At 38.8% G+C, this 26,957-nt stretch overlaps 1 protein-coding gene across 1 annotated transcript in view; it reads right to left on the bottom strand.

Moving 5' to 3' along the window:
* Positions 1 to 26,957, bottom strand: part of stet (rhomboid serine protease stem cell tumor) — a 553,830-nt gene that overhangs the window by 342,843 nt on the left and 184,030 nt on the right. The window contains exon 3 of the mRNA XM_083110953.1: positions 21,541 to 21,564. Coding sequence (XP_082967079.1) covers positions 21,541 to 21,564 — 24 coding nt within the window. The remainder of the gene's footprint in view (positions 1 to 21,540; positions 21,565 to 26,957) is intronic.

Raw genomic sequence — 26,957 nt, 5'->3', positions numbered from 1 at the left:
TTTGGAATATTGTTATGTTAGGCACAACAAGTTTGGAATATTGTTATATTAGGCACAACAAGTTTGGAATATTGTTATATTAGGAAAAAAGTTTGGAATATTGTTATATTAGGCACAACACGTTTGGAATATTGTTATATTAGGCACAACAAGTTTGGAATATTGTTATATTAGGCACAACAAGTTTGGAATATTGTTATGTTAGGCACAACAAGTTTGGAATATTGTTATGTTAGGCACAACAAGTTTGGAATATTGTTATGTTAGGCACAACAAGTTTGGAATATTTTTATATTAGGCACAACAAGTTTGGAATATTTTTATATTAGGCACAACAAGTTTGGAATATTGTTATATTAGGAAAAAAGTTTGGAATATTGTTATGTTAGGCACAACAAGTTTGGAATATTGTTACATTAGGAAAAAAAGTTTGGAATATTGTTATATTAGGAAAAAAAGTTTGGAATATTGTTACATTAGGCACAACAAGTTTGGAATATTGTTATATTAGGAAAAAAAGTTTGGAATATTGTTACATTAGGCACAACAAGTTTGGAATATTGTTACATTAGGCACAACAAGTTTGGAATATTTTTATATTAGGCACAACAAGTTTGGAATATTGTTATATAAGGAAAAAAAGTTTGGAATATGGTTATATAAGGAAAAAAAGTTTGGAATATTGTTATATTAGGAAAAAAAGTTTGGAATATTGTTATATAATGAAAAAAGTTTGGAATATTGTTATATAAGGAAAAAAAGTTTGGAATATTGTTATATTAGGAAAAAAAGTTTGGAATATTGTTATATAAGGAAAAAAAAGTTTGGAATATTGTTATATTAGGAAAAAAGTTTGGAATATTGTTACATTAGGCACAACAAGTTTGGAATATTGTTATATTGGGCAGGTGATAGACACAGTGGTATATGTCGGGGAACCACAACCAACACCATGTGTTGTTGCATTTTAAGGCTGTGCCTATGAGTTAATGACTAACACAACAATATTCCAAACTTGTTGTGCCTAATAGAACAATATTCCAAACTTCTTTCGAGGAGTGTATTTAAATTAAAAATAACGTTAAAAAACCTCAAGAGATTAACAAACCGAGCATTTTTTAAGAACACCAGCCTCATTGAGAACTTCCCCGGTTAGATCCGAGGCCATATTGAAGTTAATTATCTTAATCTGTTTTCCAATTGCGGGGCCTTCGAAATGAAAAACAGACAAGAAGAACGGACAAGGAAGAAATTTAATTAAGTCGGTCGGCAAGGCATTTATCAGAGGAGGTGGGAGGGGAATTTACATCAACAGCCAAAAAAGAAAGAAAAAACACTTTTCTTCAGCTTTTCCTTTATTACCTTCGTCCATCCACTTTCAACACTTCTGACGAAAGTTTCTTTTGTAGTTAAATCGAAAGAGGATTGCCAGAAGATTCACACACACATATACTTATATACCTAGGTATATTAGTAGTAGCGTTGTGTGTTTAGAACTAGTATATTAATTTTAGAACTAACATATATATTTAGAACTAAATCAACCTTTTTATTCATGTTAAAAGGTTGTCTAAATATTAGAAATTAGTTCTAAACACTAAAAAGCAGACCCAGCTTAACTCATTCATCTAGTTCTCAAGCGTACTTACTGCACAGAAGGCTAATCATGACTGGACCTACAGTTTAAAGTGGGATCAGAACCACCATGTGCCTCCACCGGGTATCGAATCCGGGACCTCTTGATTACAAGGCGACGACGTTACCATTACGCCATCGGGGAGGACCGGATTCCGGTACTCTACAAGTTAGTTTGTTTTATTGTGTTCATCACAAGATCTACTCGAAATGTGGTACACTCAAGGAACTAAATGCATCATATCGATTGATGCAGCAGAATGCATCGATTGATGCACTAAAGTGTGTTTTATGGCTTCTTCAAAGAATCAGATTCACATTTGATGCATTTGGGTGCATTTTTCTATGTCGTGAAAGAAACACCAAAGTACATAATTTGATTCAACTGAGGATTCCTTTGAGTCGAGATGCACTTCAATGCATCAGTTGATGTGTTTTGATGCATCTTCCTGCATCTTTTTTGATGATGCACTTAAACGTTTCGTCTGAGTTACATTGCATCAACTGATGCATTGAAGTGTATCTCGACTCAAAGGAATCCTCAGTTGAATCAAATGATGTACTTTGGTGTTACTTTCACGACATACAAAAATGCACCCAAATGCATCAAATGTGAATCTGATTCTTTGAAGAAGCCATAAAACACACTTTAGCGCATCAATCGATGCATTCTGCTGCATCAATCGATATGATGCATTAAGTTTTCTGTGTGTATGATGTTCAGATATGATTGTACAGTCACGGACACTGCCGGCTTGTAATGAATACATTGACTTTCAATGGAATCGCTAAAAGCCGGCAGTGTCCGTAACTGTACATCCATATGGTTACACACACAAGCACGCACATCCTTACTGTAACTAAAATTCAGTTAGTTTTATTATTATACTGACTTCCAAGGAGGAATGGTTATCAGAGCGCGCTAGGAGGCGAGGGGTCCCGAGTTCGAATCCCGCTTGGGCATGGATGTTCTTAGCGAATGTCCCTTCATCAATTTCAACAAATTATCATTCACCGTCAACGTCCTTCGTAGCGGATTGGTTAGCACAGTGCGCTACGGCGACAGGGTTTCGGGTTCGAATCCCCGCCTAGGCATGGGTGTTATTTGGGGGCGTCTCTTCATCAATTTGATGATATCATCACTCATCCTAGTGTCTCCCCGATTGCGTAATGGTAACGTCGTCGCCTTTTTTAATCAGGGGGTCCCAGGTTCGATACCCTGCGGAGGCACATATACTCTGACCGGAGCAAGCGCAAATGAAGAAGTCTCTGCGCAAGTAGTGGCACGTGAGAGGGAACGGGATTGCGTGGAGGGGAAAACGACTGTAGTTACCAGCCTTTGCAGCAACGTGTACTGCTTCGCTCTGCCCACTCGATTTCCCCACCTTCTCTGCACCTATGCGCGACCTTTCTCCAGAGATTGGTGGGACAGAGTATAGAGGTTCGGATCCCACTTCAAATTGTAGGTCCTGTCAAAAGTCATCACTAAGGCTTAGAAGTTGAGGAAAAATCCTTTTTTTTTCCTAGTGTCCGAAGACGAGGCCCAACATAATATATGTTAATTTTGGGTCATTGCAGGCCAGACAAAGGTGGGGTTTATTTATCCTTTTTTAGCCATTTTTTAGGTCTTAACGGCCTTTTTTTTGCGGTGTCGTGTCGTTTGCGCCGAGGGGTCTTATCTGTTTATTTCCGCCGTGACATATGTCAAGACCTTCCTTGGCTGGTTTTCCAACAATCCAGCGTGTCATCACCGCCGCGCGCACGTGTGTTTATGGGCACATGGTGCATAGTGCATAAAGTGGACTTAAAACATCAAATCAAACAAACAAACAAACGTGTGTTTATGACGTTGCACAGCTGTGTTTACTTTGCTTATTTCAAAAGACGTTACACAGGATTACTTGTATCACTTTTATTCCAGAACACAAAATACATAAATCAGCATCAGCCTATTAACTATTAATCATTTATCGTTAATCGTCAGAAAAACATCGTAAATACAGTATTGTTAAAATATTGCAAGCATTCTACAAGTACTACGTAAATGTACACTTTGGAAGCAACATAAATGTGCCAGTCTATTACACTTAATTATTATACACTACATAAAATCGTCGAAACCATTATAAATTCAGTGTTACTTTTTGCAAACATTATATAAGTTATAGCTACGTATATATAAACACAATATTTCGATACAATTGTACAACAACACTACACTAATTAATACTAATTTCCCAATGTAGATCCCTGATATATACTTACATTCATTTACCATTGACCTTCCTTTTCAATCGAAGATAAACATAGCTGCAGCTGGGCAACGTCATAACACACGTGCGTGCGGCGGTAATGACACTCCGGATTGTGGGAAAACCCACCAAGGAAGGTCTTGACATATGTCGCGGCGGAAATGAACCGATAAGAAGCCTCGGCGCAAGCGACAGGGACTCTTTTTTGCAACTTCACCTTCTTTCGACTACATTTTTACTGCCCATTCTCAATTCGAATCATCACCACCTCTTAAACGTGAAATAAAAATAAATAAATAAATATATTTGAACCATCCCTGAAACGAGAGAAAAACACATTTGGACGCAACGTGCTGTCTGAAAACCGACGATCCTTTACACCTAAGGACCTGGAGATCACTATTGTGATATACTGCAATGCCAACCGAGGTAAGGTTTCCGGAGTCCTATTTCTGTAACTCTAGTGTGGTTAGGCCAAATATGATTTTTCAAATTATGTTAATCTAAGAAATATATAATGTCTGAAAGAAGATGCATTTCATTCATGTAGTTTTTTCGCACTGTGTGTTCCATACCACCAGAATTTTTAATTTTTTTATTCATTAAATATGTAATTAAAACTGGTTATTAATTAATTTGGATCACATTTATACGTCCTTTTTTCCGTTTTTAGAACTTGTTTTTTTTATATTTTTAGGTATTTTTATAGGTATTTTTTTGGCAATTTATAGGTCTTCAACTTCCAAGCCAACAGTGGCAGAAAGCGAAGTACAACAAACCAATCATTCAATCAAATCTTGAAATAATACACGAAAAAACGAAATCAACCAGTCACGAACCTCACACGCACTTCAGAAACCAAATTATTCTTCAGCGTCCTACGCAATTCGCGCGAATAGGAATTAGATACGCATCATACATCCTTGTTGCATTCCACCACGCTCCCCTTCGTCCCAAAAGAAGCTAAACCACGGCAGAATCTTGGCCCATTTCGACCACGTTGTGTGCGTGCACCCCGAACAGGGACAAACCGCCACAACCCCCCTTGCATAATAATGAGGCCCCCTTCTTTGTCCCGCAACCTCGGGGAATATCACACGAACCACATCCGTCCCCACTGTTGCCAGGTAATTAAGGAACATGCCTCGGTGTTTCGCGGAGAAAATTTCGCACGTGCACAATGGCAAGATTGAGCGAGTGGAGAGAAATTCCGCTTTCGTCAATGCACGCAATTTTGTGAAAGATTTGATTTCCGTGCTTTTAGAAGGCGAGGATTGCTGTGGAATTTTGGAACTCTGGAAAAAAATCACCGCTGCCACAAATGCGTATAATTCAAACCGCTGTTCGCGAAGCAAGTTGGATTGTGAAGGAAGCTACGTCACTTGTTCGTTAGATACTTTTCACCAGCCGTGTGTTCGAAACGATTTCAGTGTGAGAATCCCTGTGAAAGCAGTAAATTCAACCCCAAAAGAAGACAAAATGAAAAAATATGTTTGAAATTAAATGTTCAAGTTGCTCCCTTGTAATTTGTGAAAAAGCAAGCTTTCATTTTAAGAGCTCAGCCTTTTAAAAATAGGTCATTTTAAAATAATTTTAAGGTCATTTTATGGCACATCAACTTTCGAGCGCTATCATAAATAGAATTTAACAAGCTTTTTTTTTACACAAATTGTGTTCCTGTCAAAAAACCCTCACAATTTTTTTCTTGGGTACGCCTTGGTTAGAGATTTCAATCCAAATTAACGGACACAGCTGTTCAATTCCTCCTGTTGAAACTGGTTGGAAGCTCATCCACTTTACACGCGGGAATATCCCTTCTTCTCGGCCAATTTTCCCTCTTTTTTTTCCCTCTCGAGGATTCGCAGTTTCAGCCAACTTGTCCCCAACTGGGCAGAGTGCTGCAACAGACTTGAGTTTTTTCTCCCCCACTCGCATCCAAGCTGCCTCGCCGACGACGAGAGGTGCCCGTTGGTGCCAAATTGATGACGTACAACACCTGAACCAGCGCGTTCAGCTGACGCGAGAGGGAATTTTGGAACGAGGATTCCCGAAAGGATTGAACCATGCATCGGCCATTAGGGACGAGAGCTGGTGAGAGTCAGCGAAGTGGGAAAGGTTCTCTTAGCGATCCACACTCCAGAAAATCCACATTTCACGTCAAATAGTCCGGAGTTTGCCCAAAAATCTTAGTCTCTGATTTCCACCCAACTAAATTTTGAAAAATTAAGATAGTTTTAGAGTTTTATCTACGATATTTAGAATCCGTCCATTTGAGGACAGCCATTACCTGGAACAGGATCTTTATATTATTTTCAATTGTTTTTGTCCAGGGGTCCCGGGTTCGAATCCTGGCCTGGGCATGGATGTTTATGAGTGTCCATTCATCAATTTCATCATATCATCACTCATCCCAATCTTCGCAAATTAGCCAAAAGTGGCACAAAAAGAGAAGTAAAATAAAGCAAATCAATCAATCAATTGCCATTGTGGTAAACTCGAAAATACTCTTTTTGTTTCGCATATTTTTACACATATTAGATTTTAGCACATACTTTATACGAGGGATGGGGAGTAAGTCATGGCAACCCAGTAATATTTTAATTATGTGCAAAGATGGACGGAAAATGGAGACTGCGGGAGGAAGCCTGATACGAGTACTTTACCCGCTGGTCAATAGATGGCTCTGTGTGTTGTGCTGCATGAGCACGGGGCGCTGGGAAAACAGTTGCGAGTCAGTCGTGGAGTAAGATGGAAGTGACCAGATTGGAACAGCGATCGTACATCAGTGGCCGTTCTCCGGGGGAGAAATGCGAGTGATTGTAATAATCAGACAAGTTTTTGTAACATGTGTATGTCACAGGGTCAGACAGGTTTTTGTAACTTGTACATGAATACATGTGTATGTCACAGGGTTGCTTGGGTTTTCTTTCATGATTCTTACCAACAAAATATCCATAATGGATACTCTTTCAGTTGTATATAACAAATTTTTAATACATCCTTCGATTGTCGAATTGACTTACTCCCCAGCCCTCGTACATTTTAGTTATTTCGACAAATTCATGCTATTAGTACATTTTCCCTTCTTGTGTTAAATACTAAAGGTTTTCCCTTCATTTGTATTCTGTTCGTGAAGAAAGTTTATTAATTTGTTGTTTTGGTAACAAAAGAAAAGCACATTATTTGAACTTTGCATTACAATTAATGCCATTTAAGCCTAATGCATTCTATTTAGCTACGTGAGCTGCTGCTTAATGAAAATGGCTTCCTTTTCCACTTGTAAGTCCGTATTTAATTCCATATTTTGATTGAAATAAGTACATTTATATGTAACACATTTTAGTACAACAAATAAATCAATTCCTTAGCTATTAAGTTGCGTTTGGATTTACTGCCAAAGATTTTAAGTTATTAATCTTGGAACCATTGACCTCCCTGTGAATTTTGCATCTTGTCACTCACCCACTCTAGCCTTCTTAAACCCGAAGGCTTATGGCTGCAGTAACACAAGCATCCCATCTGTACCTATCCTGGGCAAGATCAATCCCATCTTCTCCATCCTTCCCGATTTCCTTTAGGTCCATCTCAAAGTTATTCCTCCATCTTCGTCTTGGCCTTCCTACAGGTCTCTTACCATCAGGTTTCCCAACCACAATCCTGTAAACTCTTCTTTCCTCTCCCATTCGTGCCACATGGCCTGCCCACCTAAGTCTTCTTGATTTAATCATTTTAATAATATCTGGACATGAATATAAATTATGTAGTTCTAAATTATGTAACCTTCTCCACTCATCTGTCTCCACATCTCTTTTCCAAATATTGTTCTACGGATCTTATTTTCAAATACTCTCAATTTATGTTCCTCTTTCAATGTAAAGGACCGTGTTTCGCATCCATATAATAATACAGGCAAAATTACTGTTTTGTATATTTTAACTTTTAGTTTCTTAGATATTATACGAGAGGATAAAAGTTTATGAAGAGAAAAGTAAGACGTACTTCCTGACTAAGCACTTTAATTTGGAAACTGGTTCAAACGAGTTATCAATAATTAACGTTGATTATTACCTAACACTTGGTTTCGGTCTGTAAGCATATATTTAGTTTTCTCATTGCTAACTTCCAAACCTTTATCTCAAGCTTCTTTTAAAAATATTTTAACATTATTCTTAATTGTATTTATATCAAACCCTAACAAGTCTACATCATCTGCATATGCTAACAACTGATTCGTTGTTAAATATTAAACAAATTAATTTATGAATTTGACATATTAACGAATTCCTACCATATTTAATTAACTCAGCTGGTATTAAATTAATGCCAGGTGCTTTGTTATTCTTTAGCCTTTTAATAGCATCTATAACTTCAGTCAAGTTAGGTTCTGGAACTAAAGGTTCTGCTGTGTGGACTTCATTTACTTCTGATTTATCTCCTACATGGACATTTAAAAGGTGATTAAAGTAGTTCTTCCATCTATTTAGAATATCGCTTGGGTCAGCTAGAAAATCACCGTCTTTATCTTTTATCAAGTTTACTTTAGGTTGCCACCCCTTTCTAAACTCATTTACACCTTTATATAAATCTCTGATATTTTTGTTTTTGGTGGTTGTTTCAATTCCATGAATTTTGCTTTCAAGTAATCTTTTTTTTACTTCTAAACGTGCGGTTAACTTCTCGCTTTATTCTATTATAATTGTTTAGATTTGTATCATCAGAGTTATTTAACCACCTAAGTCTAGCCTGATTTCTTATTTCTATTAGATTATGACATTCATTATCAAACCATGGCTTACTTTTTCTCGGTTTATGGTATCCTATACTTTCTTTAGCTGCTGATTCTATTGCATTACGTATGTGCTCCATATTATTTACGTCTGTTTCATTTATATTTTCATTATCATTTAAATCCTGCAAAATATCTAATCTATTTGACAGTTTAATTTGATAATCTTTCTTGTATTAAATTTTAGAACTTTTAGATTTTGTTGCTTATGATTTACAGCTGAGAGTCATTTCTTTCATTTAGCAATTACTATATAATGATCACTTCACAGTCAGCACCTCTATGTGTACGAACGTCAATTATACTAGCATGCCTTCTTTTGTCAATGAGAATATGATCTATCTGATTACGAGTTTCACCATCTGGAGAAAGCCAGGTATATTTATGGATATCTCATTAATGAGACAATTTAAAATATTAGTATTGCTTTATAATTTGATGCTTTTGGCATTCCGTCCTCTGAAGTTCGATATCTCCCGGAGGAGAGTGGCTGGATTTAGCACTGGATAAGGAGATCCGTAAACGCAGCTCCAACCTGTATCGTCTCTCAGCCGCAGTTCTGTGGCGCGGGGTCGATATCCACAACGCAACTTCGCGCCACACAGACTCCGCCAGACAAAGGAAAAACGCGCCAAGTCTTCGGGCGTTCTTCCTTTCCCCTTCTTTTGTTGCGAAACGAAGAACAAGGGAAGAAGTTTGCTCCGTGGAGTTCTATCTGATGCACCACCTAACCCGCCGTCTAAGAGAAGAGGGTGGAAGGGGGTGAACTTGTAGTTTTAGCAAAGGGTAAAGAAATCTGGGGAAGGGATTTGCCACCGGCAAAGAATCGTTCAAAAAAGCGACAATGCTGTGCGAATGGATAACAATCCTTGGAGACAAGTTTTGGAACCTTCCTAGACATGAGAGTCACCAGAAATTTTTGTAAGTTGAATACTTGAAATAATAGCAACACTAATGATTATTATCATGCTTATAACTATTATGGTAAAATAATAAAATTACAAGTATAATAGGCCATGTGGTACGAACGGGAGAGGAAAGAAGAGTTTACAGGATGGTAAGAGACCTGTAGGAAGGCCAAGACGAAGATGGAGGGATAACGTTGAGATGGACCTAAAGGACATTGGTAAGGATGGAAAAGATTGGATTCATCTTTCCCAGGAGAGGGACAGATGGAAGGCTTGTCTTGGTGCAGCCATAAACCTTCGGGTTTAAGAAGGATAGAGAGTTAGTTAGTTAATAAAAATACATTCTGTAAAGCGACACTTCCTCGGATATGGTTTTCGCAAGATTATGAAGAGAAATAAAATAAAAAGAGAAGCAGGATTTGACCACCAGTCGTAATTTTGAAGGAGCGTTCTCGAAGGGTTCCAAGGAAGTTGATAGAAGGGAGTGAGAGAGGCAGGAGGCATTGCCGGTCGTGTTCGTTCGATGGAAAAACCTCTCGTCATGTGATGCCTCTCTCACTCCCTCCTCTCATAGCAGAAGAAACGGGAGGTGGTTTTGCGGAAACGATGACATTTATCCAACACCCCCAGTTTTTTTCTATTTTCACTTTTTTTTATGTTTCAATGCAAGAGGCTCCCTCTGGTGCTACTCTGTTGCTTTTGAGGTGCATTGTGGGAAGTTCGCATCGCACGAAGCACTCATCGGCCTCCATGCAACAGAGTAGCACCAGAGGGAGCCTCTTGCATTGAAACATAAGAAAAATAAATGAAAATAGAAAAGAACTGGGGTGGTTAATGAATCTTGTGAAAACCATATTCGAGCAAGTGTCGCTATTTTTTCTTTACAGAGTGTACGCCACCGAAGATGAAGATGAGTGCTGATAAGATGAAATGGATGAAGGATCATCTAAACACACAAGGACATCACACAACACGGGGAGGAAAAGACTACAAGAGTAGTCAGGAAAAAAAAATAAACTGAAAGCAGACAAAAACAATGTGAACAGAAGGAGAAAAATGACCAAAAACAGTAAACATGAATAATGGAAGTAAGATTTGTGTGAAGAAAGTGTTATCAAGCACTGTAGCGTCAAATAAGAGAAAAGAAGGAATCGATGCAATGTAAAAAAACAAGTCGATAAGAACAGGAGCCAACAACAAAAATGAAAAGATGAGAAAGCGAAAATTGAGTTTAATGAAAGCAAAGGGGAAAGCAGTAAAAAATATTGTAAGAAAGGTTCAAGTACTTGGAACAGAGAGGAGAGACGGATTGCGAGAATCAAGACGAAAAAAAAAACACCCAAGGGAAGATTGTTAGAAATATTATAACATGAAACGAGGGAAGCATATAACAGCTATCTGCAAGATGCAGAGTGTACGAGGTAAGGGCTAAAAGAGCTGAAAATAATATGAAGATAATTATGGGACAACCCTGAAGATGATAATGGAAAGAACCTGAGGATATTCTGGGAAAGCTGAAGATAATAGTGGAAAAAGCTGAAGAAAATAATGAAAAAAGCGAAGATAATTATGGAAAAAGGAGAAAGATCATTATGAGAAATCCTGAAGATAACTATGGAAGGAATCTGAAGATCATAATGGAAAGAAAGGTGAAGACAGCAATGAAAAAATCTGAAGATAACAATGGGGGAAAGCTGAAGAAAATAATTAAGATAAGTTGCAGATAATAATGGAAAGAAACTGAACAATATATTGGCAAAAACTGATGATGATAATGGAAATAATCTGAAGATGATATTGGGAAAAGGCTGAAAATAATGGAAAGAAGCTGAAGATAATATTGGAAAATATCTGAAGATAATAATGAAAAGAAGCAGAAGATAATATTGGAAAGAAGCTGAAGATAATATTGGAAAGAAGCTGAAGATAATATTGGAGAGAGGCTTAAGATAATATTGGAAAGAAGCTGAAGATAATATTGGAAAATATCTGAAGATAATAATGAAAAGAAGCTGAAGATAATATTGGAAAATATCTGAAGATAATAATGAAAAGAAGCTGAAGATAATATTGGAAAGAAGCTGAAGATAACAATGGAAAATATCTGAAGATAATAATGAAAAGAAGCTGAAGATAATATTGGAAAATATCTGAAGATAATAATGAAAAGAAGCTGAAGATAATATTGGAAAGAAGCTGAAGATAACAATGGGGAAAATCTGAAGATAACAATGGAGAGAATCTGTACATAATAATGGATGAAAAAGCTGAAAATAACAGGTACTTATGGAAGCTGGACGACATATGGGCTAATTAATAATCAAGATCGATTCAATTAATCTTCCTCCTGCTCTTTAACGCCAATTAATCTCTCAAGAGATATTAATGACAACTTTACTTGTCACAATACACAAATCCCCTCATTCAGCCGAAACTGCCGTCCCTATAAAACAGCAAACAGAACTTGTCAATTAATAGACAATGATTTATCGGCGCACAGGTCACATATGCCGAGAAACAATCAACAAAGGCCGAACAATGCATGAGATTGGGCTCATTGTTGACGACAATGGAAGGATTATCGCCTGCTACAGCCGTCACATGGGGACGCCGCGATCGGACAGTTATTCGGCACACAGTTATGGCGCAGTGGTAAAATCATTAGCATGTTGAAAAGGGAAATTAAATCCCATACGAGTACATGTGAGCATCGCTCCTGTTCATATAATGAGGTTAGATAACAGATTTATCGGTTATAAGATTATGTTAAGGGTAGTCATATCAGCGTGTGTCAATTGACACGCATATGTTGATTCCAGCAACACATTAAGGTGCAAAAACTGCTCATGATGTACTTGATGCATTAAAATACACACAGAAATGCATCAAAGTGTACTTTTATCAGCTGGAGTTCCGTGTGATGTACAAAGAATGCGTCAATGGACATTTCCACTTTGACATGAAAAACGTTTTAAATCCATTCATTTTACAGATAATGACACAAACATGAGACGTGCACAATATCTCGGCGATATTTGTTTCGGTTCTCGAGAAACACGCCTTCAAACACCGCTGAAATTCACCTACTACGTCACGGATTTGAAAACGTCCTCTCCACAGACAGGAGGTCCTCTGACGTCATCACTTAGAAATGCGTGTAGGCGGGGCTTCTGCTCGTCCCGTCAACTTAGCATGAGTCACGGAATCGACAGCAAATTCACTTGTTACTGTATAAAACAAGTATCTTACAACTTCCAGTGCAAAAATCTGTGCTCCATTTCTTGGAGATGAATTATGCCCTAGCAGTATAGTAGTATTTACTATAATTCAGCCACTCGGTAGAGGGTTTTCCCATTAGGGTGACAAAGCAAACCTTGTAACAGTCAATGGCTGAACACGTGAAGAGCCTTGTTCATTGCGAATACATAGGTTAGTTCTGACTGGCAAGAACTTAATGTTATAGGAATGCCTTTTCTGGAATTACAATTATTTTCGTCATAATATTTTCTTCACAAATTTTAAGATAATGCTTTTAGAACACACTGGTTTACACGCCAATTTCTACAATATAAGAGGTGATACGGTATAAAAAGGTACGGTGAGTTTTTAAATTTCCTGCAGTAAATGACAGTTTTCTTCAGTTAATATATATATATATATATATATTGCAAATTTTTGTATTTAGCCTATTTTTACGTCGCTTTCCCGTTCACTTTGTTTAACCGCAACGATGAGAACGGATGGTTAATTTATTATGTATCATCTCTAACATCACATTTCTTCCCACTTTTGGCTAATCGCTACAATGAAGATGAATAACTACAAGCAGTTTTCGAAGTTGGGATGCAGGAGTACACCCCCCACACACACACACACTATCACCAACTGCACAATCTAAGTATCACCCAAGCTGCCATGCTAAGAGACGAACTTTTTCTTCTGTCCCATCTCATTTCGAAATCATTCACTGTCCCATCTCCTTTTATGAGACGAGACGGAACATGCCTCGTCTCGTGAGCAACACTAACATTAACAATAGAAGCATCCCCCTAGCTGTCCCCAAAGTCTCGAGCAAACATCCTCCCATGTAACAATTTCTAGTTCAATGAAATGTCACTCACAAGGAAACAGTCATGCCCAGGTCGAGAGTCAAACCTGGAACATGCGACTTCCTCAGATAAATCATGAATTATGTGTATAATAATTACAACGCCAGTTCAATCCTGGTAATTCTGAATCTGCAGTTTGGTTTGCATATATAAGTAGGATAATATTTAGTTTTCGAGGGCTGTACCGTCGAAACGAGGAGTCAAAATAAAAATAATAAAAAGAAAGTGTTTTTTTTTTGTATTTATAATGATAAGTCTTTGCATACGTGTTAATTCTATATTTGACTTGAGACGAGAACGAGAATTGCCCTCCCAAACCGAGACGGATGTTTATAAATTGAGACGAGACTGTCAATGAGACATTTACAAATAAACACGAGACAGACATTTACAACTCTCAACGAGAACGAGACCAAGGCTGCCATGTCTCGTCTCGATAGGATCCTTAGTGGTGAAGTTGTGAACCAACCAATCAATGCGTTCGGGGTAACGAGATGACGCGCCTTTTTTTCGCAGTACAAAATTCAAAATAATTATATCGTACCATTTCAGTATGGGATATTGTTATACACATGAGCGTATATATAGTTCACGGGGGGAGGGATGGATCAACTTTTGGTATGATTAGGGTTGCTTTATTTCGTAAGTGAAAATCCAGGACACTGCTGGCCGGAAGCTTGTTGGGCAGCATGGGGGGAGGGGATGTTGGACCCGACAAAGTTGTGTGTTTGTAGTCACGAAGTCACGCTACTTAGTATTGATACTTTTCTGTTCATCTTGTGTCACTACCTTTTTAAGAACCAAATTTCTTTAATATAATTCGAGGGGGAAAAATAACTGATTTGACAGTCTCCATGCAGTTTCATATCGCAGAAATTCCGAAACTATCAGGAAATTGCAGATATTGGTCTGCAGTCCCATCTGGTGTGTGGAATTACGAAATTTCCTTCCCATCCGTATCCCGTCCTATACGTCTCTAATTTAAGAGAATGAAATAAGTCCGAAGGAATTTTTTATGAACAAGCGGATAGAACAAGGAAACTGGTAATTTTAGTGAACCAAAAAAAGAGGGGGGTTGGACCCGTTGAATCCCCCTTAAATACGCCCATGGTTATTTCCTTGTAATAATTATACAAAAACTAAGTATATATATCTACTGTGCAACTAATGTAATCTTCTCAGTGTATTTTCTCTTATCTGCACAAAAATGTTTGATCATAATTTGCGCAACAGAAATGGAACACACACTGAAATTGCTTTATGGAAAAGAAAGTTAAATAGGCTTTATAATTAAAGTGAAGAATGTGAAAATTCCTACTTTGCACTACATAGGTTACGGTAAATATCGATAAATATAAGTTTAAAAAATATTTTTGAGTGTCTGGTCAGCAACTAATTTTATAAGCAATATTTTTCGCATGGCCTGAGAACACACACGCAGCTGAACCCTTTCATTTATCTTGCACGTGAGCAGCACGGATATTTCATAGAAGAATGATCATTACAAGGCATAGCTTTCCATTCTCCTATCGCTCCTTCTTCCATTATTTAAATCGGTACAAATTTGTAAAACTGCTGCACGTGTTCGCTCACCGTGGGCTACCCATCCGGAACTGGACGCTCGAAGCAGACGACAAACGAGCTCTCCCTAAGGAGTGACGTAGTAACATGGCGGCGGCGTGTTTTCAGCGCAACGCTAGCCTCGCAACTTTGGAAGACTCGTTTCTGCCTTAAACTGGACGCAGAGAAATGCGAGAACTTGCAGGGGTCAATTTTCCAAGGTGTAGTTTTTAAAATTGTTGTAAAAAAAATTGAGTGGAAATGTCCATTGAGAATATCAGGAACGACCATTTCAAAGAAACAAAAATTACGTTTAGCTGTGTCAACTGGCGCGTCAAGAATACTTCCATTTGATTTAATGCATTTCGAGTTCTGTGCGTAGGGTAGCTGGAGGAGGGAGGGAGGAGGGTCCATGGAAACGCAAGTAATTTTCTAAAGGGTTAATGTTTAGGGGCAAATCGCTCACAAGTAATTTTCCAAGGGACACATCGATCACAGGTATATTTCCGAGAAGTACATCAATCGCAGGTAAATTTCCAAGGAGCACATCAGTCACAGGTAAATTTCCAAGGAGCACATCAGTCACAGGTAAATTTCCAAGGGGCACATCAGTCAGAGGTAAATTTCCAAGGGGCACATCAGTCGCAGATAAATTTCCAAGGGGCACATCAGTCACAGGTAAATTTCCAAGGAGCACATCAGTCACAGGTAAATTTCCAAGGAGCACATCAGTCACAGGTAAATTTCCAAGGAGTACATCAGTCACAGGTAAATTTCCAAGAAGCACATCAGTCACAGGTAAATATCCAAGGAGCACATCAGTACAGGTAAATTTCCAAGGGGCACATCAATCACAGGTAAATTTCCAAGGAGCACATCAGTCACAGGTAAATTTCCAAGGAGCACATCGGTCACAGGTAAATTTCCAAGGGGCACATCGGTCACAGGTAAATTTTCCAAGGGGCATATCGCTCACAAGTAATTCACCAATGAGCACATCGTTCACAAGTAATTATTTAACGAGCGTAGCTCACAGGCAAATTTCCAAGGGGCACAGGTATATTTTTAAGAGCATATCACTCTCAGGTAAATTTTAAAGGCAATGGGGATATTGCTAATAAATAATTTTCCAAGGAAATTATTCGAAGGCACGCATCATCACAGTGGTACATTGACTAGTTTCAGTAACTCACATAACAGTTACTCATTTCCAATAACAACTAGTTACATTTGTTCATTTTAAAAACTAACATGTTACAATTAGTCATTTAAAAAATAATTATGTACAATTATATAAAAGTAACTATAGTTATTCAGTTCACAAAGCAACTTGTTACAGTTAGTCATTTAAAAAAATAACTAGATACAATTACATAAAAGTAACCATAGTTACTCATTTTAAAAAAGTAACTGCTTACAGTTTATCATTTAAAAGTAACTAGTTATAGTTTGTCATACTAAAATAACTACATACTATTAAAAGATAACTAGTTAGTAGTTATTCAGTTCAAAAAGTAACCAGTTACTGTTACACAATTAAAAAGTAACTAGTTACAGTTAGCCATTTTAAAAGTAACCAGTTACAGTTACTCGTTTCAAAACGTAAGTGATTACAGTTACTTATTATAAAAGTAACTGTTTCTTCCGGGCACTATATCATAGTGATACAGAAACGTTTGACCCAGTGTTGCCAGATCGTACAGTAACTGTTCATAGCACACGAACTCATTCTCTAGAATGCGAGTGGGCCGAAGAACCAGGAATTCGAGGCCGATTCCTCCTCTTCCAGTTTGACTCCACTGGAAGTCTAATATCGTCTGCTGATCCCAAGCGTTAAGTTCTCAAAATAAGATCGGGGCAATATAATCTCCAGGCAGAAGAAACTTTCCTTGCTGCTTGTTTAGCTTCGCCGTCGGCAAAAACAGATAACACGAGGATTCCATCTCCTTGTTCGATAAATCGATACTCTCGAGTGTGGCAAGGCTTCTGGCCTCCCACGTGCACACAGTCTCACACACGACGGTGTTGTCTCGCGCACCTCTTCCCTTTCGAAGTCATTGCGAGATTTCCAAGGGGCTCTCTCCCTCTCTCTCTCTCTCTCTCCTTCGGCCTCCTCCATGGCGCAGTGGTAGCGTCTTTGCCTTGTAATCAAGGGGTCCCGGGTTCGATACCCGGTGGAGGCACAAGTGGTTCGGATCCCACTTTAAACTGTAGGTCCAGTCCCGATTAGCCTTACTGTGCATAAAGTGGACTTAAAACAGCAAATCAAACCAAACCAATCTCTCTCTCCTTCTTACCTTCCCTTCCCCTCCTCTCTCTCTCCTTCTTCTCTTCCCCTCCTCTCTCTCTCCTCTTCCCCTCCTCTCTCTTTCTCATTCTTCTCTTCCCCTCCTCTCTCTCTCCTTCTTCCCTTCCCCTCCTTTCTCTCCTTCTTCCCTTCCCCTACTCTCTCTCTCCTTTCTCTCCCTCTCTCTCTCCCTCCCTCTCTCTCTCTCTCTCTCTCTTCACCCCCGACCCCCTAAAGGGAAAGAGAGAGAGATAGAGAGAAGGAAAGAAAGAAGGAAGGAAAGAGAGAGAGAGAGAGAGAGAGAGAAAGGAGAGAGAGAGACAGAGGGAAAGGAGAGAGAGAGGAGAGAGAGAGAGAAAGAGAGATATCGGTCGCAGATACATTTCCTAGGGCATATCTGTCGCAGCAAATTTCCAAGGGGCACACTGCTCAGGTATACATGGAGAAAAGAAAGAAAATGAAATAAAGGAAGGTTTTTTTTTTTTTAAAGATTTTTTTTATTTTTTTATATACATTTCCGAGGGTCACATCGCACACAGATAAATTTCGAAGGGGTACATTGCTTACAATTAAATTTCCAAGGAGCACATCGCTCAAAGGTAAATTTCCAAGGAGTACATGTTCATGGGTAAATTTTATAAATAAAATTCTCGAAAATGTAAAGGACGAGAACGTAAAATCGGGGTTCCACTGTATTAGAAAGAAAGGTTGGAATTCGAGTCACCCCCAGCTAGTAGTAATCGAGACGTTAGTAGAGAGCTTTAATTTCATTATGATGGTTAAAGATGTGACGCGGCAAAGGGAGGAAAAGACTATAGCAGATGAAGGGAGACAGAAAATACGGGATAAATCTTAAGATGGAATAGAAAATTGGATTGATAGAGAAAAGGGAAGAGGCTTCGCTAGCTGAAGTCTTGTCAGAAAAATTTCACGCTTCGAGAAAACCTGGAAAAGCTTCATCCTCCTGAAGGAAAGCGGATGTTGTTCAAGATTTTTGGTTCCCAGTGGAAGAGTCGATATTTTTGGTGTTCAAGACTTTGTCACAGAACATGCTTTCAGGCGAGAGCAGGGGTTGGGGGAGCCTAGAATTAAAATCTGTTTCTTTTCATTTCCAGTGATCTACTGGCGTTTATGTAAGAAACACTGGTGTAGCTACGGCGTGTTCCAGTGTGCCTGTGCACACCCTAATCGTCCATTGTGATTGGTTTGTCTGTCCCCTTCTGTCGCTTTTCAACCCATTCATTCATTACTTAACTATACTTTCTCTGAGGATAAAATCTCCTTATCTGTTAAAAGCTGAGGCTGTAAAGGGGCACTTAACACAAACACAGTCCAACAGAGGATTATACTGATTAAGAATACAGGCGGCATAGCTTCGTTGGTCAGCAAGCAACAGTTGCCAGAAAAACAAGGAAGTGTGGTAGGGTTTTGAGTGGCTTACCAGAAGGTCACTCTTTTCCTTTTTAAAATTCTAGTGCATTGTTGGCTACTGTGTTTTGTAAGAGCTGTGAAGGCTGAAACTCACTCGCTCTAAGAAAGAAAATTTAGTGTTTTAATTTCAAGAACACAACAGCGATATAGAGAGGAAACTGTGAAAGGTTTCGTTCTTAGGATCATTATTGCCTCAATCAATTACCCAGCGTGAATAAAAAAAAAATCAATAATTTTGTTTATTTATGCGAGAAAACTCTAAAACTATTCTTCCTGTCGTTGCAGTTAATTCTCAAACTTTCTAAATGACAACTGAACATCAACGGGTTAGCTTTTTGAGCAACTACACACCTTACAAGCAAGATAAGTAAAAACTAGAGGAAGTAATGTTATGCAAGTCTAATTAAAACCTTAAACGTCCAACAAAAATTACAGGACAGACTGTAAACAAGTCAAATTTACTCTAGATATCGACTGTTACAAGGCTGCAACACTGATCAAGTTAGATTGACAACACCATTTTTGTCATTTTAATAATGGCACCTCCTACATATACATGCACCAGCAAAGAGCACCGGTTTCTTCTTGTCCTCTGGAAACCTAAAACTTTTAGACATTCTACGGCAAATAAAAATTCAATGTTTCTATGCATGCGTACCACGCCAGCAAGTTTACAAATAGAAGAGGGAGTTCGACAATGGCCTGTCTGATGGAAAAACCTTCGTGGTGGCTCACAAGTAACTGCACATAGATTATAAACATTCTTATTCTTGAGGTATACAGGCACAAACTCAAGACTTGAGAATATATATATTGAAGTGTGACTCAAATAAGGATCGGGGATCAAGAGTCACCGGGATGTATCCATATTATATATATATATATATATATATATATATATATATATATATATATATATATATAGCCACAATCCCACCACCCACTGACATAAATGTTCTCCATGAAGGGAAACCCAGAGCCAAAAAATGCCCGATTACGACCCCCCATGAAATTGTCCCAAAAGACAGAGAAAATTTAAAAAAATCGCTCGATCGGCCCTTTTTTAAGGATGAAAATGACGACCTTTTTCCACGTCCTTAGCAACCGTTTCCACGGGCATTTCTTTTGCGCACATTGTTTGATTCATGTCTTCATTGTCAAGCTACATTATATTTCTCACAGATCACACACAGATGAATGAACTCCTGGTTTTGAAAAGGTGCCTCAAACAAGGGTGACATCTACATAAGAAGAAGATTCAGTCCAGATACAGTTACGTATAAACTGTTATACTCAATGCTAAAATATGTACATCGTTCTTATTTTAACTAAATGTTTAGAGGCATGATAATAAACAATTCTATAGAGCTTGAAGTGCTTATTGTTGTCCATGGAAACGGACGTTGCTAGGGAACTTAAAGAAAGTTTATTTTCACCCCGTAAGGGAATTATGCTAGACTTTTCGAAATTCAAAATACGAGCGTCAGAATTTATTACAGAGGCAAGGTAGGAAGGAATTCGAGGGGAATGACGGAAAACAGTTATTATCCAATTACGTTCAAAAATGTGAAAATGACAAAAGACGTAAATATTGCATTTTCAATTTAGTCGCTATTGAATTCGGTTATGCAAGATATCCAACTAATTATCTTGAAACGGTTATTACTTACTCAGTTCATTATTAAGAAAATAGACAATAATATTTCGAATATTTGTACCTTATTAGAGCTCCATACACACATAAAGTTACTTTCTAAACTTTTCAAATTAGTGATACAAATGTTCCCCATCATCCAATACAACATGCGGACATTTTCAGTCATTAAGATCATTGAGGAACCCCATCTATAACATGATTATGCGATCGTACAAGACTCGGTTGCCCGACCATTCAGTTCACCGACGACCTCCTTTATTTCCTCCAGATTTCTGTTCCGTATTTGATCGAGTAAATCTTGGTATTCCAAGAACACAAAACCGAGTCGAAACAAGGCACAGACGTTTTAAGACACTTGGAAAATCTCATGTTGGTGTTTACACAATAATTGATGAGCTCAGAAACTAACAGTTACAAGTGCAACGTAGGACAGATGATATCCTTCGCGGGAGAGCTCTTTCGCCAACTCGCAAGGAATACGTTGAAAGAGAAAAACGCATCACCACTGCTTTCAACGATAGAATAAATCGAACAACACTGGATTTCTTGCGTGGTATTGCACACAATATTGCATTATAGACTATTAAGCAATGCTACTTAATGCATCATCGACGAACTGAAAAGGAATTTGTAGCAGAAGAGTAACAGTGACGGCCAATTATAATAACATATTTTAATGCTACCCAGAATGAACTGTAACTCTGGAAGGTACCAAGTCCTTAAAAAAGCAGAGGGAAAGATTACTTCTCACTATTGTCGAGCAAACGTACCGGACACCTCATCAATATATTATCAATGGGTCTATGCTAAAATGCAGCAAACGTGTGCAACTTTACAGCAGATACCTACTAGATAAAAAAAGATAAACAACGTTTTCTTTGGCTGTTCCTAGTATAAAGATACAAAAATGCTTACCTTATCGAACAACTGTCTCCATTTCTGAAAAAAAGAGAGAAAATGTACTGTTTTAACGTTCAAGAATAGGGAAAGCGTTAATTTACAATTAAAGAAATAGTGCAAAAAGATGGAACAAGGCCTAGAATTGTGCCTCTATCGGAATTGCATAAGTTTTTAACACTTGTTAAGAACAAAATTAAAAATATTAAAAAATAATTTAACACTAAAAAGGTCGAGATCCCTAGCAACAGGTAGAGCCACATGTTTATGGTGAATAAATTATCAAAATTTCGGTACAAAAACTTGGCATATTTCGGGATAAAAAGCGGTAAATAAATGTCATTTCGACGTTAAAACTAAACTTATTACATAAAATTAATATTTCACTTCTGATAGCACATTTATATAGTTATCAGAATATTAATATTATTCATGTTTAAAGGAGTCAATTCTTGCTTCTCAAATTTTTCCACCACAAAAAATCAATTTTTGACGTGTATTGCATAACTCTTCAGGATAGTTTTGACATCAGATGGTGTAGTGTCGGAAAATAAACCCTAAATTTCGTGTTTCAGTTTATTTCCAATTTTGCAGTTCATTTCGTGACAAAACGTGGTAGCAAAATGCACCTCACACCTTTCAAAACCTTGAAGATTTAACACCACAATGTGTTATTTCACATTTCATGTTTTCGTCAAAAACGAAATATGCATGCCCCTAGCAATAGGTTAACGCTAGATATAGGAGGTAAGAGTGTACACTCACAGACAGTAAAAAAGTAACACGTAGATGCTGAAATACTCGCTTCCCTGCAAGGTGATGCGTGTTTCCTAACCCCACGACGATGAGTGGACTTTAATAGCAAACGTTTTATGACTTCTGCCACCGCCGTAAAGTTAGGCAACACACATGACTTGATTTGAAGAATTTCAAGACCTAGTCCCATTTTTACTGCAGGTGACTGTACTTTGCCAGGCACTCCATCAAGGAGTACTTGTCATTTCGCATTCTCAACATAACGTATATCCTTGCAAGTTATGCAATACACATGTCTTGCGTTTTAGATTGCCTAACCCGAACACATTTATGTTCGTGGCTGTACAAGTAAGTAGGGTTCAAAACGCCAGGCAGGACAGCACGGAACATCAGGTGTTGTTCTTGAAATGAATCTCGCTGACCCGACGCCCGTATCATGCGCCTCAACCGGGTATCGATCATGACCTGATTATTATTGGAGGCCCGCGGCCGTGCCTGCCACGTGATTCCATCTGGCTAATTGGAGGAGGAAGCTAAATTAGACGGGTGGCCAATCTACGCACACCCTTTGAGTGCTTGCATGAATATATAAATGTACAAGAGACAAGGTGTTCCGCAAGTTGAGGCTTGTTGTGAGTGGATGAACTTTCTTTCCTATCATTTCAACTTGGCTGAAAAAGCTTCAGTGGAAAAGTGCAGATGCTGTGGCAGATCAGTGGCGGCGATACTGGCTTTGCACCCCCCCTTCTCTCGTAACCTTCCGCTGGCCGGACCATGGTCGACTTTCGATCTCGCCACGGAAATCCCCGGGTTCGAGTCTCGGCCAAAACGTGGATGTTGTGTGGGAGTGTCCTTTCATTAATGTCACCTAATCACCACTCATTCCCATCGTCGCGATTAACGAAATGTGGAAGAATTGCGACGCAAAATAATAAAAATCGAAGTAACTTTTCTCTGCAGTTTTCCGCATATACAGGATGACCACAATTAAAGTTGCCCTTTTCACAGTCCTCTGCAGCCTATTTGAAGCAACAGATTGCGCTGAAACTTTGTACAGAAGCTGTGGAGATCAAGTGGAAGCGTATGCTGGTGGAAAAAAATAGTTCAAATTTTCACCACCAGGTGGAAATATGGCGCTGAAATCTGGAGCACAGTGAACAACATCACAGGAAACGCTTCGTGCGAGCATTGATCACATTCCAAGGGCTCATCCACGTTGACAGGGCGCATATTGAACACTGCTCTACCGACATGAACTCTAAATTACCGGCTGTTGTTACTTCAGCGCTACTATATTTCAACCTGGTGGTGAAAAGTCGAACTATTTTTACCATTAGCATTCGCTTCCCCATGACTAAGTTTCAGCGTGTAATATATTGCTTCAACCGGGCTCCAGAGGGCTCCGAGTAGGGGAATCTTAATTCTAAGCGCCACATTTACACCTGGTGGAGAAAATTCGAACTATATTTTCATCAGCATTCGCTACCCTATGGTATCCACAGGCTCTATACGAAGTTTCACCGCTGTATGATGCTTCAAACGGGCTCCAGAGAGCTCTGAGTGGAGGAAATTTAAAGCGCCACATTTGCACCTGGTGGTAAAAAAGTGAACTATTACATGTATTTTTTTTTAACATATCATGTCTGTCTTTTGGCGCCAACTACTAGTATATTTTGACTACCAGAGCTACAAAGCCTTCTTTCTGTGATGTATTGTTTCCCCGATTTCATGAAGATCTCCGCATCCCAAACTTGTTTCTCGAGTGCATGTTACGTTATGTTAGGCAATACTAGCAACGCGAAAGACAGGGATCCGATGAGGAGCGTAGAGGATTGTGGGAAATTACAACCTTGCCGCCTGGAATCCGATTACAGTCGCGTGGGGTATTAGTGTGCTGTTGGGACGCGCGTTGTTATTCACAGACCCATCGCGGTGCTTCATGGGAGAATTGATCGTGCAGAGACGTTGAGAACGACGATAGATGTCGCCTCTTCCATTAAGTACTTTGCAGGAACATTTCTGGTTGAAAAGTTTGCTCAGCTACTGTGAACACCGGAAGGTGGTTATGCAATCATTGCGAGCTAATGTCGTCTAGTGATTTCACGTCTGCCCATTTGAAGACAAGGTAACAACTCTAAAGCTACTTGCGTTCTCTCACACTCGCAAGTCATAGCCCACTTATATTTACTGCGGTTTTAATTTTAACTTGTAATAGAAGTTGTCACTTTGTAAAAATTGTGAGCATAACTTCGAACGTACACAACGTAACAATTAAACATCCACTCACTACCAGCGTAAATGCACATCAAAGTCGGGCTCGAGCGCCTCTAGTGGAGAAATGTGGAATTTCAGACAGCTCAGAAAATCATATTTGTGAAAGCGAAAGTGTCGAGCCTGGAAGGACCGTAGGATGTTCTATTGAAGTTGTTTTAAAAAGCTAACACTAGATGGCAAAATTGTGTGATGCTATTGTTTTTCTATTTATATACATGCGGACTGCACGAAGCGTAAAGGGGTACATCACTTAAGATGAATTGGAATATGGACAAAAATATTGACTTCTTATTCAATTCTTTTTTCAATTATTTTGTTTGTACTTCTTTATCCCTTTTCTTTTTTCTGCATCTCTCAACAGAAGCTCGCTTTCTTTCATATGTCTCAGATGCTTCTTTACCCTTCAAGTGTTCTTCCTCTCTCTCTCCCTTGTTTTCTCTTCATTGTTCCCTGTCTCTGTCTCTTTCTCCGATTCTTTCTCTCTTTCACTCACATTTTATTTCCTTTACCCCTCTCTCACTCCCTTTATTTCCTTTACCCTCTCTCACTCCCTTTATTTCCTTTACCCCTCTCTCACTCCCTTCATATCCTTTACCCCTCTCTCACTCCCTTCATATCCTTTACCCCTCTCTCACTCCCTTCATATCCTTTACCCCTCTCTCACTCCCTTCATATCCTTTACCCCTCTCTCACTCCCTTCATTTCCTTTACCCCTCTCTCACTCCCTTCATTTCCTTTACCCCTCTCTCACTCTCTTCATTTCCTTTACTCCTCTCTCTCTCTACTAAAATATTTCTACACCATAATGCCACTTACACGGTATCGCGCTGTTTTCAACATATATCCCACTTAAAATATTTTAACCTCCCTCCAAAATTTTTGTTGTGCGTCCTTATAATATGTTCTGAATGCTGTTAAGTGCTATTATTACTCTTCTTAATTCGAAATCAGGTGAACACTAAAAACGTTCGAATTATGTAAAATTCGAATCAACAAAAACATCACATTAAAGATCATTTCAGGGGGTATACACTTCTTATCGAATTACAGAGTAATTTGAATTATCCAATTTCGTGTTAAGAGTCCACTGTATTCTATATATAAAAAAAAGGGCAAAGTGCTCTCCTGTGCTTAGCAGCACGCCATGAAGGCGTGGGTGTGGGGGTAACGCCACCCACTTTCTTGATCCTGTCGTGAGTGGCGATGATGTGATCAGCATCACGCCCCTGACCGCCTTTACCTCCCAGGGTTTTCCCCAGGTACCCATGTCATTCGACGCTGGGTGGGCGCCGGGGCCGCATCCAACGTTAAAAAAGTTCCCGGATTTGAACCGGCCGGGAATCGAACCCGGGACCTTTAGCATGGTAGTCAGACGCGTCACCGACTGAGCCATTGCGCACTTAACTTGAGGTTAATCTGTAAAATGTCGATGCACGATACTTGGTGGTTATGTGGAGTATAAGAGGTAACACAGCCGCTACATGAGCCAACGTTCAAGCGACACAATAATCAAATGAAGGCAGTGTAATTCCCGTCATATTTACCGTTGACGTGTGAAGAGAGATACATCGAATACTTTTGCATTAAGCTTCCCCTGATTAGGACAAACTGTCAGTAATATTGGTTAAGTTCATTCTCATTATTTAGCGTCGCTTTTCTGCCACGTTTGGCTAATCGCGACGATGAGGATCATGATGATATGATGAAATTGATGAATGGACACTCAAAAAGAACATCTATGCCCAGACCGGGAATCGAACCCTCGACCCCTGGAACTGTCACTAGAAGTTCCTTAGATATGTGCCAAAAGCCACACGACAGCTTTTTCCTGCATTGCTGATTAGAGCCCTTGATCGCATTACTCTGACCATGTAGTCCAATCCCGTCAGCTGGCGATGACACCTTTAAAGCTGTTAATTGCTCTGATATCACAGGTCACATATCAATCTCCAGAGCAACATAGGGAGTGTGTGGTGAAAGCATGGATGACATATTTAAACAAAAGATCACGGAGAAAGTAAACAGGAAACACTAGAGAAATCAATTGATTGTCGTTTGACGAGATGCATAAACACAAAGCAAAACGAAAAACAGAAGAGAGTGAGAGGGACAGAAGCACACACACACACACAGATAGATAAATACATAAAATTGGAAACAGAGACGGTGGAGAATGTAAAGAGAGAAACAAAAGAAGGCAGAACTGAGAAAAGGCAAGAATAGAAAAGGAAAGGATACTCAAATACAGACAGGGTGAATGCGGGAAAGAGAGAGATAGAGAGACTCGCAGACATATAGAATTGAAAATACAGAAGGGACAAGTACATATAAAGAGAAGCAAAAGTAGGAAAAACACAGAAGGTGAAAATAGAAAAGAAAGGATATATAAATACAAACTGGAGAGA

This window comes from Lepisma saccharinum, chromosome 24 (genome assembly GCF_977018435.1).
Source record: "Lepisma saccharinum chromosome 24, izLepSacc3.1, whole genome shotgun sequence".
Lineage (NCBI taxonomy): Eukaryota > Metazoa > Arthropoda > Insecta > Zygentoma > Lepismatidae > Lepisma > Lepisma saccharinum.
The sequence above is the reverse complement of the archived record's forward strand: the minus strand, read 5'-3'. Positions and strand labels throughout refer to the sequence as shown.